The sequence below is a fragment of the Cavia porcellus genome, unplaced genomic scaffold, assembly GCF_034190915.1.
Source record: "Cavia porcellus strain 051 isolate PalLab524CR breed Dunkin Hartley unplaced genomic scaffold, mCavPor4.1 scaffold_11, whole genome shotgun sequence".
Lineage (NCBI taxonomy): Eukaryota > Metazoa > Chordata > Mammalia > Rodentia > Caviidae > Cavia > Cavia porcellus.
Window position 1 is genome coordinate 28,929,772 of NW_026947494.1, and position 19,341 is coordinate 28,949,112.

General features: G+C 39.9%; 1 protein-coding gene across 3 annotated transcripts in view; it reads right to left on the reverse strand.

Annotated features, from left to right (window-relative positions):
• Nucleotides 1–767: 767 nt before the first annotated feature.
• Agxt2 (alanine--glyoxylate aminotransferase 2) overlaps nucleotides 768–19,341 on the reverse strand; it is a 48,441-nt gene continuing 29,867 nt past the window's right edge. For all 3 annotated transcript variants that reach the window (XM_013152888.3, XM_013152890.3, XM_003470221.5), the window contains 7 exons: nucleotides 18,513–18,613; nucleotides 17,950–18,042; nucleotides 14,423–14,555; nucleotides 12,796–12,887; nucleotides 10,901–11,050; nucleotides 6,878–6,976; nucleotides 768–1,689 (listed from right to left, as the gene is read on the reverse strand). In XM_013152888.3, coding sequence (XP_013008342.1) covers nucleotides 1,582–1,689; nucleotides 6,878–6,976; nucleotides 10,901–11,050; nucleotides 12,796–12,887; nucleotides 14,423–14,555; nucleotides 17,950–18,042; nucleotides 18,513–18,613 — 776 coding nt within the window. In that variant the 3' untranslated portion in view covers nucleotides 768–1,581. The remainder of the gene's footprint in view (nucleotides 1,690–6,877; nucleotides 6,977–10,900; nucleotides 11,051–12,795; nucleotides 12,888–14,422; nucleotides 14,556–17,949; nucleotides 18,043–18,512; nucleotides 18,614–19,341) is intronic.

The following is a 19,341-nucleotide window of genomic DNA, read 5'->3' on the forward strand; positions in this document are numbered from 1 at the left end:
GGAAAAACATCAATATGAAGGGAAAAAATACAATCTTAGACCTCCATCCCACACTGAACAAGTTCAGGAGACAGAGACATAGTATAAATTAGAAGTCACACACCTGATACTTCTGAAAAGATAGCAACTGAAGTAAAGGAGCAACTGAGTTTTTGTACTATTTGGTTAATTTTATAAGCCTATGTCTGATATTATGGATAGCTGTTTTGAAGATAATGAGAAGCATTATGATAACCATTGTTCATTTCCAATTATCATGTTTTGAAGTCCTATATCATTTTCATTGTTTTGTTTGATTTTATTTTGTTTTGTTTTATTGTGTCTGATGGTATGGGCAACTATGTTATGGTAGCCATTGTTGATTTCCTATTATCTTGTTTTGAAGTCCTGTATCCCTTTCATTGTTTTGTTTTGATTGGCTTTATTCTGTTTTATTTCATTTGGTTTTATTCTCTTTAAAATATTAAAAAAGATATTTCTCTTTCTGTTCTCCATTTGAATTCAGGAGAAGGCCTCAGTTTGCCAGGTATTTTTAACATGCCTCAAACACTCTGACCTCCTTTTTGAACAAAGAGAGAATAACCTTCAATAGAAATGGGTTATGTTGCTTGTATTCACTTGGTTTTATTTATGGTTATCTTCTATTTATGAAAAGTGGTACTGATACCTAATTATTGTTATTGTAGACAATATACTATTAATACATTTAAGTAAAAAATCAAATTAAGGGAAGTATTATAAATTCTAAGACAGGTGTTACACATACATGGAAGAAAAATTTATGAATTTTTATTATAATAAGTATACGAACTTGAGTAAGAGTTTGAGGAGTTGGGTCCAGGTCAGGAGATGGGAATGGAAAAAAAAGGAAGACTTTGATAAATGTTTATGAAAGGCAAGGTGGGGAAGTTGTTATCATCCCAAAGTGCTTTATGCATCATTTCATAGGATGCTTTTAGCCACAGTAATGCAAAGTATAAATCAAAAAGGGTTATGCAATACAATGAATTTATTATCATATCTCAAGTAGCCATGAGGCAAGGTGGCTCCAGGATTGGTTGTCAGGGGTCCACTGATATCACTAAGTACTCCGGTTGATCCATCTTCCAACTTGAAGAAACAGACTACATATTCATGCTCCCCAGACAACTAATGTGGTTCCGGGTATTCCATCTTGACATGTGATGTTTTCAGTGCAACAAAAAGAGATGGGTAAAGCAGTCTTTCCTTGAAGAGACCTCCATCAAAAGATTTTTCCTTTAGGAGTCATTTGCCAAAAAATGCCACATACTCAAGCATAAAGCAATTAATGCAAAGAAAAATCAAATTACCATAATTGCACCAGACTGACTGGGACTTGGTCTGCATGCTAAAGATAGAGATCTTTTCCCAGAATTCCTAAGTGAATGGGGGGATCTGTAAAAAAAAAAATGGTGGGCAGGCAGTCAACTATGTCTTGTACAGCTATGCTGGAGAGCTACAAGTTTTATTCAAGTGTCAGTGGTTTTGAAATTCCTCGAACTCATCCTTGCACATAAGTAGGAAGTTCTTGAGGCTTGTGATTTATCATTTCTAACTATTTTACTTAGCTTTTCTCTCCATGTGTTGGATTAAGGCAGAACGAAACACTTCCACTGCAAAATCAGCTTCTGGTTTAGTGATGCACATTGGGGGTGCAATGCGGAAGGTCTGAGGAGACAGAGGAAAACAGAGCAACAAATCAAATATGGCTTTGAGGAAATGTATTAAACTAAAATTTGAAAGCCTTGTTGTCATGACATTTCTTACGTTTTTCTCATTGAGTTCACCTCTCCTCTCAAACTGTCTCCAGGTCATGCACTTTCCAGTCTTCATACAAATTTTTGCATCATATGGCTCTGTCTCTTTTTCTTTTTCTTTTTTTCCTATTCTAGTCCTTCTACGACCTTCTCTGAGATCCCAGGCTTCTCTCTACACTCAACTTCTGCACCAACACGGGTGAGCTCCGTGATCATGTGTAAAACCAAACAACTGGCTTCTCTTTTCTGATGGCCACAACTCCCAGATCCTTTGTTTATACTCTTCTTTAGCCATTCATGTCCAGGGTCTGTTCCATGAGCCCTTTTCACCTACAAGAATCCAATTTCTTATTCCTAGTACTCCTACCCTTTTCATGAAAACCCTCTTTATACCGTCATTATCTGTAGTTCGTTCATGCTACTTTTTAATACCTCTTCTCTTGACTCATATGCAGTTTTGGGCACTGAGTTGACCAAACTACTCTCTTACCCCTCCCCCCATTTTGCATGCATTTTCATACAAATGCTCTGCACCCGTATGGCCCAGTCTCAGCCCCGATTAAAGTTATCATTGAACTGCTTTACTGTATCCTATATGACTGGGAAGTGTTAACAAAATCAATTACACAGTAAACCTGATTGACCTCACTAAATATTCAGTCTTCAACTTCTGCTGGTCACTAAGATTTTTCTTGTCCTTTGAGAGTTTCCTTTTTCATTCTAATCCTTTAGTATAATTCTCAATTTCCTTGTCTAACTACTCCTATGACTCCTACTCTATTTCATAGACAATCACGCCTCATAGTATTAGAGAAGCTTCCAGGCAATATAGTTCTATGAAAATGTTTGTTCCATTCTTATATCCTTTCCTAAAGGCTCACAGCTTTCTTTCCTATTCAGCTACAAATTGTCCACTTGTGTGCTTGACCCTGGATACTCCCATTACATTCATGCTAGGTAGCATCATTACATTCTCTTGTACCTCAGCTGCTTTTCAACGTCCTGTCAGCCTATTATCAAGCAGGCTTAATATTCTGATAATCCAAATCCAAACCACACCAAATAAGCATCTGTACAGAACCCCTGGCCCCTTCTAGCTGCCATGCAATTGCTAGCTTGCTTTTATCCAAACATTAAAGACTTAGTACATATTCACTGACTCTTATCACTCTGTCCTTCCCTGCTAGACATCACAGCCCTCTGTAGAGTGGTTTCTGTAGTAGAATGGCTTATAGTCCTATAGTGCGGTACAGCTTTCTGTCACCATTCTGACACCAGTATCCTAAAGTGACTTGCAAGATGTGCATTTCTCAGCCCTTTACCTTCTAGATCTTCTCTGCTGCACTTGGCACTGGAACCTCTCCATTCTGTTCTCTAATTTCACATTCTTCTGGCTCTCCTCACCTACCTACCCTTTTCTGTTTACCCCGTACACCTTCTCCTTCTCCCAGTAAATGTTACTCTTATGCAGGTTTGTGTCCTCACTGCGCTTCTCAGTCCGTCGCTGGGCTTCCCCTGAGGTGGCCTCACCTTACCACCTCTACGCTGATCCAGTCATGGTCTTTGCCTTACCCCTTCCCCCCAAGCTGTACACTGGACCAGATGTTCACAAACCCCAAAAATGGAGCACGTTCAGTGACGAATTCATCACGTCTACCCAAAACCAAAGCAGACACAAGAGATCCATCCTTGATTCTCTCTCACTCTTCATATCCAGCCAAAGTTATTCTCTGAGCATCCTCTCCATCCTTACCACAACTGTTCAAGTTCAAACAGCATCCTCTCCTCACCCCCACTCAGACTACTGCCTTCATGCTTCTTCTTCTAGGTTCATCCTTTTCAGAGGACAGATTCAGAAACCAGACTGCCTGAGTTTGAGTCTTGCACTCTGCTATGTCCCCATGTGTGCTTCAACTCACTGTATCACCGGTCAGGACTGCTAGCTGGGGAGGGTGGCCTGACATCCATTCTCTCTCTTATTACACCTCTTTTTATGCTTATAAATGAGTTTACTACACTGTATTATGATTTCTAGTTTATTATTTTTCTTTTCATCAGCACTGGGAAGGGACCAGATTTTATTTATCATTGTAATTTCGGTTCCCAGCATATTTTCTGCTGCTCAGCACTTATAATTAGTGTTTGCCAAGTCACAATAGCTAAGAAAGTGAACAATTGTTTCATGTTTTCATGACATTTATAACCTGATATTTATAGAGACTTCCAGGGAAATGGCAGGTGGTGAGCAGCAGAGAAAGAACCTCTCCAAGTTTTGGTGCCCAGATCCTGGAATAAAGCAACATGAGGAAGAGGAGGAGGAGCATGGTGGGACCGGTGGACACAGGAAGGATCTGAACTGAAAATTGAAGCCCAGAGAGACAGACAATTCAGGAATCCAGCAAAATAACAAAACTGGGAGCAGGGGCCCTGTCAGCGGGGAGAACCAGGAAAGAAACACTGTAGCCTTCCTGTGTGCTGGTGGAGCCTCTGGGGTGGGACAGAAGCAGAAAGGAAGCCACTTCTACCTCTGGCTCCTTCTCCCACCCATAAACAACTGGATAGGACACAGGCTGAGATGATAATAACCGAAGTAGGAAAGTAACCTGGCATTTATGTTGTTTGATTGACTTTGCAGGCCTGGAGCCAGTAGCTGAAAAACTATTTAAAGGAAAACAGTATGTAATATAATAACGATTGTAGATTTTCTACTATTGCATCAGTTTTGTTTCATTTCATTTTACTGTTCAGTTTTACTTGCTTTAAAATAAAAATTTAAGGGGCTGGGGATTTAGCTCAGCGGCATAAGCGCCTGCCTTGCAAGCAGGCAGTCGTGAGTTCGATTCCTGGTATTGATAAAAATGAAAAAAAAATTTAAAAAATTATAGACTTTATATAGAGATCTTTCCTGATTGGTTCAATTTTCTCTGAGATGTGTGAGGCAAGAACTGGAACTTTCAGTATCTATGAAAATGATGGATAGGCAGGTGTGTAGAAGAAAACTGGGAAGAATGAGGAATGTTTAAATTGGTGGAAATAATTAGAGTTAGAAGTTCTGCTGTTCTGTTTCACAGTAGTTAACTACAGATAATAGTAATGCACTATGTATCTCAAAAAAGTAGATGATTTTGAACGTTCTCATACAAAGAAATGATAAATGAGGAGACAGATATGTTTACCTTAATTGGGACATTACACTATATAGGTGTAGATACCTATACATATCACATTCTTCCCCATATGTACGATTACTGTGTCATAATATGCTTTTTAAAAATGTTTTTAAAAATGGGTAGGAAAAATGACAATGGGCAAAAACCACGTGGGAGAAGTGCAAAAGTTACCCACACTCCTCAGCCCTTGTCCTGGAGCCTGTTCTTGGGGAGGTACCAGGCAGCTGGAAAGATTTAGAGGCAGGTCCCATCCACAGAGCAGCATACTCCCTTCCGGCAGGTGGGGAGAATTCGAGATCCTGGCTGTGGAGTGCCAGCTGGTTTTTCCAGGTGGAGGATCAGGAGGAGGGCGAAGTGTGGTAGGAGTGACCGGTCTTGAGGCCACGCCCACGCTTGACCCGCAGTCTGGCAAGGGTCAACTGAGCCTGCAGGACAGGTAGGTTGCTCCCCACAGCAGCAATACTTTAGGTTGAGCTGGTTCTCAAAGTCTGAGTCAGCACAGAGTTAAGAATGCCCGACTAGGGATTGGGGATTTAGCTTGGCGGCATAAGTGCCTGCCTTGTAAGCAGGCAGTCCTGACTTGGATCCCTGGTACCGACAAAAAAAACCACGTCTGACTGTATAAAGGGTACTGCTGTTCTGAAGTTCCTTTATTAATATCAGTATCAGGCCTTAGGGAGAACCTGGGTATACCAAGCAAAGGCTGTTCTTACTTAGTAAAGACCGTTGTCATCCAAAAATGTGAAGTTCAACACTTTTAAACCTGCCTTACAGAAATGTTTAAGTGACATGACATGACAGTAAGTAAACAAAAATGAGTAATTTAGGGAGGAAAGTTGTTCTTGGGTCTTGTGACCGAAAAAAGGAGAGGGGTCCATACAAGGCAGCACTCTGTTTTGATGTGAAAACGGAGCTAACGTGAATGAAACCAGAACAGTAGAGACTAAATAATTTCCAAAAATAGAAGCCAGGTTGGTATGTTTCATCAAGTATATTTTATACAGATGCAGAAGTGATTTCAAGAAACAATGACATTAAAATTGCTTTTTATTTACAGAATTTTGAGCTTGATGAGCTATTTTATTGATATTCCACTCATAACTTTTTAATTCAAGAATATAACTTTACCAAAAGAAAAATTGGAAAATTTCTATTCAAGTTATTGGAATTAGTTATTAAAAGGAAAAAAAGGGGAAAGAATCCTGCTGTATTCAGTATTTCCTGATTTTATTTTTGTAGATATAAAAAGGAATTTCAATAATGAAAAAAATTAATAATATATGTACTTTTATTTCCTGTTTTAAAGATTTTGAGTTGCAATACCATTTTCAGATTTTTTTTCAAGTATGCTGTGTTTTGAAATGAGATCCCATTTTTTCCTCCAATATAAATTGTTTTCATAAAAATCTGGTATTGGTTATGGCCTAGTGCCTTGGGTTTTACAGGTTTTTCTTTTAAATGCAAGACCTTTTCAATAAAATAGTGTTTGTCATCAGTTTGGTACTAAACATTTATTTATAATTACTGTGTAATTATGAACAAAAGTATATAAAGCTTTGGACGTAAAAAAATGATTGCCTAACAGAGCTTTATCAGGAATGGAATTCATTTATACATGAGACAACTTTTTTTATTGCAGGACTCTTATGACCTACTTAATCAATTGTACTTTAAATTTTTGGTTTGGCTGTGTATTTTATAGATGCCTCTATGATCTTTTCTCTACAGAGCTCAGCAAATCAAATCATTTTACGACAGCTCCCTCTAATGCCCAGAAGGCGTCACTATCTTTTTTTTTTTTTTAAACATCTGAGCACTAACCTTGGTAGTGGACGGAGTTCCCCAGAACTATCAGTGAACCCAAAGATACCCACAGGGGCACATCAGAAAGGCGCCAATTTAAGACACCTATCTTTTTTTTCCTCTTACCTGAGAAAAAATGCCACCTCTGCCCACCAGAAGCCCCATGTCTTTGCAGTCCTCGTGGATTTGATTTACTTCTTCGCAAGAAAGAGGTTGGCAGCTCATCTGTGAATGTATTTAAAAAGTTTTCTGTTTGGTTTGAGGTTGTTAGAGGAGTTATTTCCCAACAAACAGAGAAGAAACTCGCCAAACCAAAATTCAAGCAGCCCATACTCTGGAAATTAAATAAAGCTGTGAATTGCGAGACAAACTTCACGGAGGGTATTCTTAAACGTATTTGTTTTTATGCTACTTTCTCCCAACTCTCTGAAGACAAAATGTAGTTCCATGCAGATAGTCAAGGAATCTTGGCCTTGCTAATGGCTACCTTGGGAGTTCGGTTCTCACTAGATGAATTTGGAGTCTGTTTTATTTATGTTGAAATTCTCCTCAACTCTTCAGGGTGTTCTGACCATGTAAAGAACCCACTTCAAAGCCCAGAGGACTCAGCAATTACACAAGCAGCCAGGGTTTTCCCGGCCACTGCTGGAATAGGGCCTCATATTCTCTGCTTGTGAAATTTTCTGTCTCTCCCAAAACTCCATCCAACGGGGCCAGGAGGCGAGAGGCTCCGACAGATCTCTAGGCCTCTGATGCTGCTCCCCAACTTGAGGGCTCCGGCATGCCAGTACCTGTTGAGGAATTGGACTGTGCCCTGCAATTCCAGTCTGTGAGCATGAGCACCTCCCACTAGCTTAGCTGTTTGGAGTCTGATTATGCCTAAATTGCCTGGAAGCCTTTCACTGTACAAATATCTGGGTCTAATGTTAAATCAGATTAACATATTTGGAACAGCCCTTAGGACTATATTTAAACATTATCCTCAGGTGGATGGGGGACTCCAACCCTCCTGTCAGGAGACCGCCGTGCTGTTGCTCCCATGTCTTCCCGCTGCCCTCCATAGGCCATTCAGGGAGTGTCAGCTCTGGGCCTGACGGGATCCTTGCCCATGACACAGCCTCTGCAGGTTGAGCACAGTTTTCTCCAGTGCACTGAGATTCCTTGTGAGCTTCCCGCACACTCTCCCCTGGCTGTCTTCCACTCCCCTCCTCCTACCAGCCTTCCTACCCTCTTCCTAATCTTCCATTCTCTGTGAGCTATTGGTATCTGACAGCACAATGTGATGGGGCTTCCTAGAGATGTTTGCAATTTTCCTGTGTCTTAAAGCTTTATCATAAGGAAAGTAACATTCCAACTTTCAGACCGTGAAATAAAGGAGGATCTGGGGTGGGGATGGGGGGCGAGATGTGTATTGGGTCCTCTCATGGACCTCAGAATCCTGTCATGGATCCTCCTTGCTCCTGAAGTTCTCCTCTGTTGGAGAAAAAAGACTAAAATAATTTGAGGCAGAACTGTGAGAACTAGAAAGAAGTTAAACATGATTAGAGGGACCAGAAATGGTGAGGGGCTGCGCCACTGGGCAGGTTTCCTGAGGGGAAGATGATTTGGTGGGAGCCTCACTCAACTTTAGGGGTCTGAACAGGTGGAATTTGGCCTCACCCCAACACTGGTTTGGACCAGAGTCCTCCATGTTGCTTTGCCCATTTTACTTCACCCCCATTTTAAATGCATACCAATTTAGTCTTACTTATAGCATATGGGAATATTTACCTTGTTATGCTAGACAGCACCATAGTAAAGTTCTGTGATGCTGTAATTATATGAATGTAGTCTGAAGTTTTGCAGGGACTTGAAACCAATGCACAAAAACAAAGCACTATTTGCTTTCTGACCTCAAGAATATAAGAATTACTTAGGAAAACAAAGTATTTATACATTAAAAATCAGAGACAATAAATATACGGAATATGCCATAGACTGAATGGTTTTACCCTCTAACCACACTACATCCCCTTCAGAGGCTTCATGAATGGAATTAGTTCCCTTCCAAAAGGCCCCCAGAGTTCCCTTGCAGGGTTACAGCAGCCTGAAGGTTCTGTAGGAATCAGGAAGTAGGCCCTCACTGGACACTGATCTATGGGCACTTTGATCTTGAACTTTTTGGCTTCCAGAACTGTAACAAATACATTTCTGTCATTTATAAGATACGCAATCTAAGGGCCTTTGTTACAGCAGCTAGGACTAAGAGAGTGGGAAAGATCTTCCTAAAAGAGCTCTTTCCACAGTGAGTACACAAGCAATCTTTTGAAAGGCAGGGCCTCTGCACGGGGAGAGGCAAATGTAAGCTTTTAAGAAGAGGTGTGACGTGGAACTGGGCCTTACAGAAGACTAGGACTTCCATACACAGAGGCAGAAAGGAGAGTGTTGCACTCCATGCGGGAAGACAAGTCGACACTCTGGCTTATTGTTTATTTTTCTGAAATTCTGTATTATTTCTACCCTTTTTTTCCTGTTTTTTTTCTCTTTAAATAATAAATAAATAAATAAATGACATCATAAAAAAAAGAAAATGAATGATCATGAGGGGACATTGAGTAGAGTTGGGACTTGGAAAAGCTGGGATTCGAATTGAGGCCCATGCTTACAAAATATAGCAAAACAAAGAGAAAAAGAGCTCATTCTACAGATACTGCTTTGTTATCTGGTAGTAGGGATGTATATAATTTAACTTTTTCTGTATTAGTGGCCTTTTGGGAAGATTCTGATGGTTTGCTATGACAAAGTTCTGATGAATACCTTTTTGTTGTTGTTGTTTTTTTGGTACCAGGGGATAGAACTCACAACCTCGTGCTTACCAAGAAAGCGCTTGAGCTACTGAGCTAAATCCCTGGCTGATGAACACCTTTGTTCACGTGACTTTGACCATGAAGAAGTTGGATTTGGAATACCTTGCCCCTCATTTTCCATCACGTTTTCTTCTCTGAATTCTTGACTTTGAGTTGTGTAAATATCTCTAAGGGCCCTCTGGGGTGGGGACTAGAATGGACTTGTACTGAATCACAGCTGAAGATCTTATGGGGTGGCCAACGAGCTACAGGGCTTCATTTCATTTATTTATTTATTTTTTCTGTTGTCTTCCCTTAGCTTTTGAATCTTATTTAATCATCCAGCTTTGTACTGTATTTGTCATATGGCATTAATGGGATAGTTTTATACCCATTGTCTGGCCTGAATCTTAAAACAACAGACCCTTCCACAATTGTATGGTGAGACCAAATATGTAGTAAGAAATAAGTACAAGGAAAGCTGGATCCTGTGAACAGAAATTATACATATGGAGATGGCCTGGGGACTCTGCTCTGTGCAAAAGATTTTCTTTCTTTTCTGTCCTCCAACTAGGATTCTGCTTCCCTGGAGGAAAGCCTTGACTTCCTACTGGCATGGACTCTAGGGCCAGCAGCAACAGAAACAGACAGGCAGCAGAGGAATTCGAGAGATAAAGCAAACAAAGTACCCATAAGAGTCACAGAGCATTTTGCAATATTGAGGCTGTGAGTGAGGAGAATGGCAGAAGATGAGAAAGAGAAGCAGTGATCTTGGGAGGAATGGTGCTTAGTTCACTATTGTCATATTTAGTTCAAGATCTCAGTGGAGTACCTTCTTCTCTGGTTACTTGGGAGACTGAAGGCCATTCAAAAACAACCAACCAGTCAGTTGGTCAGTCACACAAATATAAAACCCAGTACATTTTTAACACGGTGAGTGTATTAAAAATGACTTTATCCTGGTCCTTTTTCTTTATTTCCACTTGCTCTCTGGGCCACCTGCCCTTTCCTAAATAATTTCTTCCCTTCCATATATTTCCAGATATTCGTTCATTGCCCATATTATTTACCTAGTCTGATAAGGGTAATATCTTCTCTCTTTTCTACGTTCAGGTTCTCCCCACCTCTTGGAATTCCCCATGAACTGCTAACATTTTGTTCATACTGGGTACTCCCTACTCATCTTCCAAGGGCTTTGCTGAGTCTTGCTGTCTGCAGATACCTCCCCGCTGAAAATGAATGAAGCAGGCTTTGAGCTGATACTCCCTACACTAACCCTACAGGCTCTGAGCAGCAGCTACAAGGGCACCAGTTCAGGACTTACCTTATCCTGCACCATTTCAACCCCTATCAGGAGGCCTTTGCCTCGGACATCTCCAACAATGTCAAACTCATCCCGCAGTTTAGCAAGCTTCTGTAACATGTAGGTGCCAACTTCTTGACTGTTTTCCTGTGTTTTTTCTTCTTTAATCACCTGTTGAGAGAAAGCCTCAATGACTTTTTATGACAAAGGTTCTAAGACTGACCGAAAAACACAGAGATGTGTGTCCATGGCTATTTTTTCTCTTTGCAGCACATGGGATCGGTCCTTGGAACAACACAGTGAGCTATATTCCCAGTCCTTTTAAATATTTATTTATTTTTTATTTTGAGACAAGATTTCACTAAATTAACCCAGGCCAAGGTTCAATCTTGTGATCTTATGGACTTAGCCTCCCAAAGTGCTGGAATTATAGGGGTATACCACCACGTCCAGCTTCCGTTCTCTTTAAATGACTTACTCAGACAAACAGAAACCAGAACAAAGTCTATATAGTGTGCATACACCATGGCTACAAAAATATTTTTCTGTTAAGGGTAAAAAAATCTTAGAAGAAAGGATGTTTCCTCTAGATACCTCCTCCTTTCAGAGGTGAGTAAGAATTCAGGAAAATGTATAATACATGTCTGAGCATAGTCAGTAGTGCACATCCTACAAGTTAATTATTTTCAGGCTTTGCTGAGGACTAAGGTTCTGAGCTAAAAAATGACAAAAATTCTAGGGGAAGAATATTTCCTTCCCAGGGGATGGTGACCTTTGTTTAGTAGTCCTCAGCCTGACACAGGCTCTTACAGCTCAAGCAAGTTAGCTTGGAGCTTGGCCTCTCGCCAAACTGAGCTCTTTTAGTGCCCACAGAGAGGCAGAGGACATAAAGATATAAAAGGATTCTCACTTAAGTTCCACTCACAGAAGATACCTGTGACTCTTGATAAGACATGCCAAATGTACTGCATTTATATTAGGTGTTAATAAATGTATGATTCCAGGTAAAGCTTGATGTTTTAAAACCTGTTGGTTTATTTAAACCCTCTCTCCCTTCTAAATTGGATGCAAATATCGCAACAGTTAACAACAAAGCTGTCAGTGTCTACAAAATGAAATAAATGATATTCTTACCCTCATTATCTCAGCTCATGATTTGAAGTTGTGTTTAATTAACAAAAGCAACCTTAATTTAATTCTATTTAAAATACTTTAAGATTTAATTAATTTTGAAATAGGTAAATCATGTTCATGGTTCAAAGATCAGGAAGCAGAAAAGTATGACTCGTAGGAGGATTCTTGCTAATCCTTGACTCCAAACGAGTTTCCCTTGCTATGAATAACTACTATAGTTACCCTTTTGGACATTCTTCTGGAAATATGTCATGCTTCAGCAAATGGTATTTTATTAAGGACACTTAAAAAGCAGACATTTTGAACCAAAAATTGGCTGTCATCTGGCTTATAGGGCTGAACAATTATTCATATAGCTGAATTACCTCATTGTAATCAAATTGCTTGGTTCATCTTTAGTCATTTAATTTATTAAAGCATAGCTAAAGAAAGAATGAAGGATACCCACATAATACAGGGCCAAAATTAAATTAGAAAGATTGAAGGGAATTACTAATTATTCACAAAATGTTACTCAGGTAGCAAAACATTTTCCATGATATCTCCTGGCTGGGGGAATCCTCATGCTTCCCATGTATATGAGCGTGATTATATATTATTTCTTATCCAGTGTTTCAACGTAGATCTTTAAAAAGGGGAAGATAATATTTATTACAAGCCTAACTTATTTGATGCATTACTTATTAACTCTGCACTTTAACTCTGTGATAGGGTTATGACAATGTGTGCAACTTTGAAAGAGTAATTTGTGAGATATATGATGTGTGACAGCTAGAACGCACCTCAAGAACAGCAGATCCGATGGCACAGGCTATGGGGTTCCCTCCAAAGGTGTTGAAATGAAGCAGACATTTTGCTAGCGATTTGGCAATTTCTAGGAGGAAATAAAATGTGTATAAAGTGACACATCCCCCAACACCTCCACCATACACCTTCATGTTACACATGGCATCATACTGGATTCATTTTGCACTCACCTCATAGTGGATGTTAGGGGCTGAATTGTGTCTGCTCAAAATTTATACCTGGAAGCCTGACTCTAAATGTATATTTGGAGATCATGCCTTTAAAGATGTAATCAGTGTTGCTGAGATTATAAGGGTGCAGCCTTACTCTGATAAGTCTGATATTCTATTAACGAGACACCAGAGTCCTCTCCGCCTCTCTGCCTGGTTGCACACATGAAGAAGGCCCTGTGAGGTTGTGATGAGAAGGAGACTGTGTGCAACCAAGAAGACTCATCAGAAACTGGCCACACTGGGTTTTGATCCTAGACTCCAACCTTAAAGTCTGTGAGACAAATGCCTCTGTCTAAACTCCCGCATCTGTGGTACTACATCTGGTTCTGCCAGCCTGAGCTGACTCATACAGTGAGTAAGGAAAAAGTTTATTGATTTAATGAGGAGTTTGATCAGAAAACCTTTAATGTACTATGTAAACTAGAAAGTACCATACAGCTTGATATATAGAAATTTACACAGAATCTTAAATTAGCTAAACTTTTTTTTTGCTTGTTTTGAGACAAGGTCTTACTTTGTAGTCAGGCTAGCTCTGAATCATCTATGTAGTCCAGGGTGGCCTTGAACTCATGGTGATCCTCCTGCTTCAGCCTCCCAAGTGCTGGTATTACAGGCATGAGCCACCACGCCCACCTTCTAAGTCCTTTTCTTTTGAATCCTACTCGTGAGACTAAGAAGGAAGTGTGAAGAAAACAATCTCACACTGAAGATCTAACAACATAATCCCATACCGTTTCAGGATTACTTATATTAAGATTATTGTATTTCACCTCCCACAATATATTTTTGTGCCTTTAACATTCAGTAAAAACACTGAACCTAGCCCAAAGCACTCAATTATTTAATAACTCAGATATATGCCTTGTATTGGGGGAAATACAAATACAATAATTTAAATATTTCTAACAATGTTTCCTGAAAAATAATACTCAGAAAATCCTCACTAAAGTGGAAAATACAGATCTAGTATCATTTCATAGAATGTTTTGGATAAGTGAGATTTAATGAGCTTGGTTGTTTTGTTGGTGAGACATAAACGGGTGAGTCCACAGCTGATTGCAATGGTAAGACCAAGTGTTTCTTTCAAGAACATGAATTGGGGGTAGATTTTATGGTGTATTTTCCAAACTGACTGCCTTTTCCCTGACTTTTTGTCAGGGTGGTAGAACCCAACATTTAATTGGGGAATGGGAGGATTAGGTTTCTTTGCAGAAAAGAGCTACAGAAAAGGCTGGCTTTCTCTATCTGCCCCACAGTCTGGCAGACGGACTGCTCCTCTTCGTTTGCTTAGGAAGTGCATATGTGGTCCCCTGGGCTGCCTCCAGCCCATGACAGTTTCAGTCCACATGCTGCAGTCCCAGCAGCAGGAACGAACTGTCCAAGGTCCTACCTTGAGTCGTCACAACAGCTGCCATGGGAAAGCCATTGCCAATTCCTTTAGCCATGGTGACGATGTCAGGTAGAACATCATGGGTTTGGAAGCCCCAGAAGTGAGAGCCCAACCTTCCAAATCCTGTCTGCACCTGGCGAAAACAGATTCAAAACCATTGGAAACCTTTTGAGAGACCCCTGCCCCAGTCTGTTCTCTTCCTCATCATCCTCTTAGTCCTGCTGATCCTCTCTCTTCTTTTCTCCCTCTCTTCTTCCTTACTCTCCTCCATAGCATCACCAACATCTGTCTTCTAATTCTCAATCTGTCTCTAAGTTTTTAGGCACCAAAAGCCATTCACTACCTTGGTGCAATTTTGGTTATGTTCCTCAGGTCCTCTGCATCTTGGTTAATTCACCTGTCAAGTAGAAATACTAACCTCATACAGCACAGGGCTGCTATGAGCAGCATACAAATAATTCATATGAAAACATTCACTGTGATGAACAGTTGTTAGTAAGCATTTCCTGTGTGGAAGACAGTGGGGAGAAAAGTAGAGAAGTTGCTTCTGGCCGAGGCTGGGAGAGCAGGAGTTGCTGCCTGTCCAGTGGGCCGTGCAGTCTAGATCAGTCGGGGATGCTCACCCCCTCCAGAGAACTGTGCTATGAGAGTGTTCAGCTGAGCCAGTGAAGTGGCAGTTGAACTTCTGTACTCTAGAATTTGCAGTGGTTTGGACTGAAAGTAGGCCTTAGTTTTTCTTCATGCTCTCTTCTAGAAGATGCCCTTTCTGCCTCTCAGTCTCACTAACTTCTTGTCTTTTGAGACCCAGATTCATGGTCACCTGGTCTATGACACTTTCCTGAGCCCAGTAGGTGCCCACTTAAGGCGGTCTAAACAGAATGCCATCAGACCATAGACTGTCATCAACAATGTCTGTATTCAGTAGCAGAGACCTTGTTTTATTATTCCTCCTCTGTCCACAGCCCCTAGCAGGGCAGTTGACACAAAGTAGACACTGGGTTTGTAGAATGAATGAAGGAGTAGCAGAAATGTCTAATTGAATAAAGCCTCATAAACATCTCCATTTAAGTTTCTGCTTCAGCCTTTATGGCAAAGTTTCTCTGGTTTCTTTCTGGTTCCATGTCTGTTTTGCTCTGTAAATACACATTCTAGGGTGGGATAAGTATGGGGCCCTGAAGCTCATTCTGAATGCAGTTAAAATAACACCTTTCTCTCTAAGGCTTTTTGTGTTTCCCCATTGACTCTGCTGTAACAAAAGGAGATTCCAGGGGTTATTCTTTGATGACAGGAACCAATGTAAGAGAAGAGTTTAGACATGGGTGTGAGAGAGATCTGGGCTTGAATCCTGGGTTTCTTGCTTGCTAGTGATAGGCCTCCGGAAAAGCTGATTATTTAGTCCAAATGAGATAATGTAGAGCAATCTGTGCATTTCATCTTCCTGTTTTTTCACTCCATCTATCTAAATGCCAGAAATAAATGGTACAATTGGTGAAACATCTGATGGATTGGATAATGCACGAAATGTTGTAGAACAATACACTGTGTTTAGTCACCCAGGAAGAATAAGTTTCTTAGAACTGGATATGTAACAGGACAGAAGTGGATAACTGTAAGATGTGAAAACTCAGTGTCTTTGGTGCTGAGTGTACCTGAGGGTGTAGTGGCTGGGTTCAGGGGTGTCTGCATGTGCACAATTCCTAAAAGCAGTCAAAAATCAAATTCATTAGGTCATTCTTACGGTTACCCTGTGTGAAATAGTTTCCAATTATATCCTTGAAGGTCATAAAGCCACATCTCCTAGACAACTCTGAAATTCATATTTTCTCTGAATTGAGCCTACCTTCCCTTTAATTAGCCTATGGCAGCTTCACTATGTCCTGATTTTGAGGCCAAAGTTTATCATCTTCCCTAATGTAGCTAACTTCAAACTGATTGGATAAAGCTTTATTTTTTTTAATAGCAGATTAATTTAAAAAAATTGTTTTATTAGTGTATGAAGTTTTTATTCACCTTAGAGAGTCAGTGCATGCACACACCACATCATGATTCTTTTTAAATCTCCTTTCCCTTCCCACCCACCTCTCTCTCTCAATCACTAAATCCCCTTTCCCCATCTTCATTATTAGTGTTATTATTAGTTTGGGTTTATGACATATAATGTTGACATTCATTATCGGCATCTGTATGTGCATGAAACGTGTCTTAAATCTTTCTGCTTTGCCTCCCCTTCCCTCTTCTCCTTGCTCTTGGTCTCTTGGACCCTTTCTACTGTCTTCCTGTTTTCTTCTATCTATTACAAAATAAAGACAGACAAATTAACTTTCCTCAGCAAGGACTTTGCTCAGTTTGCAGGCAGACTGGGAGAGAGGATGGTTGTGTAGGAGAAAGCTGGCCTGAGCTGTGTCAGTGCCCCAAGGATACCCCTATTCATGGCACAACAGACCTGGCTCCACAGGAGCTATTGACAGCTGGAAAGTTTCTGTGTTGGGGTCATCTCAATCAGTATTGGCTGTGGAGGGTTTGTAGGTGAGGGAAAGTGTTTAGGTAAAGATGGTAGGACTGGGACAGGCGTGAAGCATAGATTCTGTACTTCCATGCCAGTGATCCTCCTCTGGTCTTTTAATCTTCATAGCTACTGTCAGAACACAGAACCTGAGCCGGGAGTTTAGCTCAGAGGCGTAGTTACCTGCTTAGCAAACACGAAGTTGTGAGTTTGATCCCCGGTACCAATGAACACAAAACATAGAAACCTGTGTTCTTTGATGTACTTTAACATGAAGTATATTAATAAGCTAATGGATTCTTTTTAAATATAGATTAGTACTTACACAGTCAATGAGTGTTATTCTCTTTAAAGTACTTTCCCTGGGGAAGTTGTAGTTTGTTAACTCAATCCTATGATTTTAATTCTTGTGGGAACTATTTTCCAAATACCAGTAGTGGTAACACTCATCTAATTTAGTGGCTGGATTATTATTTTTTAATAATATCATTACCAGGAAAACATGGTCAGAAACATATTTACTGTCAGACTGGTTAATATTATTTTGATAAATTAAGATTTTCTTTTTGGTACTGGGAATCAAACTCAGAACCAGGTAGGCACTTATGCCACTGAGTTATATCCCTGGCCCTTGAAAAGTTAAGATGAATACTTACTTATGATGTTCAGTTTTCTAGATGGTTTGTCAGTTCTTCTGCTGCAAACACCAAACAGGTGCACGCATGCACATGCACGCGCGCGCACACACACACACACACACACACACACACACACACACTGAGCAATGGTAGCATCATTGATGCCTGTTTGCAACTTATTTGATAGACATCAATGGGATGTTTAGGTTATGTTGTACTTGTTAAACAAACAAACCAGTGGGCGAACTAGCAGAAGCTGCCTTAATTTATGGTCCCATTTCAGAGTTTAAGCACTCGCTGTTTTCCATCTGGAATATCACAAATGGGATATTCCTGTGCCATCCTGACCCCACTACACTAAACTGGACCCTTCCATTGCTACTCACTTCATCTGCAATACACACGCCTCCTCTCTCTCGCACCAACTCAAAGGCTTCCTTTAGAAATCCTTTTGGGTACTGGACAAAGCCATTCACACCCTGCAAAAGATAAAACCAAGAAGATCCATAACATCAGCACTAGGCCTTTCACAGCATTAAACAAAAAGGCAGGTCATTTTCACAATAATAATGATAATGAGTTTACAGTCCGTACAACTGTTCCAACCAATTGTCCTGGAGAATGGATGATCATTGTTTTCTGAGCGTAGAAAACAGGAGGATAAGGGAACTTGCTGGGATTTAAATAAGGCTCTCCCTGACATTTTAAGTGTTAAGCAACTACAAATAGGGATTTTTCTTTCTTGCGAATGTCCTCCATCTGTGAAAATGGAGGTCAATTTAAAATCAGGACTTTATTCTTTTTTAAGGAGACCAAGAAAATGAATTAAATTTGGAGAATGACAAAACAATGGACACTTAATTATTTCAGAATTCTCTAAAATTATGAATATAAGTTCTCTTTTCATGTAGAACCGAGCTCAATTAATGTCTAAGGTTCATATACCTACTTGAATTGGTTCTGCAAAAAATCCAGCAATTGATGAGGACACAGAAGTGTTCAGAGTATCTTTGAACTGTTCAATATACTGGTCTTTAGCTTGGCAGCAGTCTGCAAAAAACAAAACCACAACACACAAAGAAACACAAACCACAACATATAAAGATGTGAAGAAAGGGAAAAATCATAAAGAAAGGAAGGAAAATAGAGAAAACTTATTGGAGAATTTCAGAACATGGTAAACTAGGATGAGAGGATATTTGCTTCTGAAAAGAAAGCGTTGTGTAGAAATGACTTGCATTTATTAGTGTAACCATAAGGACATAAAAAACCATCGCAGTCATTTCTGTCTAGGAGGGAAATGCCCTAGAATGTTGCTGAATGTGGTATAGCTATTTCACTGAAGGATATTCAACTTCTCAAATAGGTGGGCTTACTTCAAATGTAATTAGGGTAATTTAATCTATTTGAAAATAAATCTAATTAATAGGAAAAAAAAAGAAAGAAAAAGAAAGCAAAGCTATTGTAATTCAGAGCAAACAATGTATCTGAAAGCATGCCTTGACTTAGTACAATTGTCTTGCATGTTTAATATGTTCTTTGGCCTATTAGTCTGGTTTTCAATCTGTGTACAGTACATGATAATTGACTTTACAAGGTCTGATAGAATAAACAAATGAATATAATACTAGCAAAATGAAAGTGGGGGAGTGGAGACAGGGGAAAAATGAAGGGAACTGAGATGTGCTATGTACACGTACAATCCCTGGACAGAATGAATGTGATCATTGTGTACTAACAAATGTGCACTAATAAAAGTTAAAAAACCCTCATTTCCT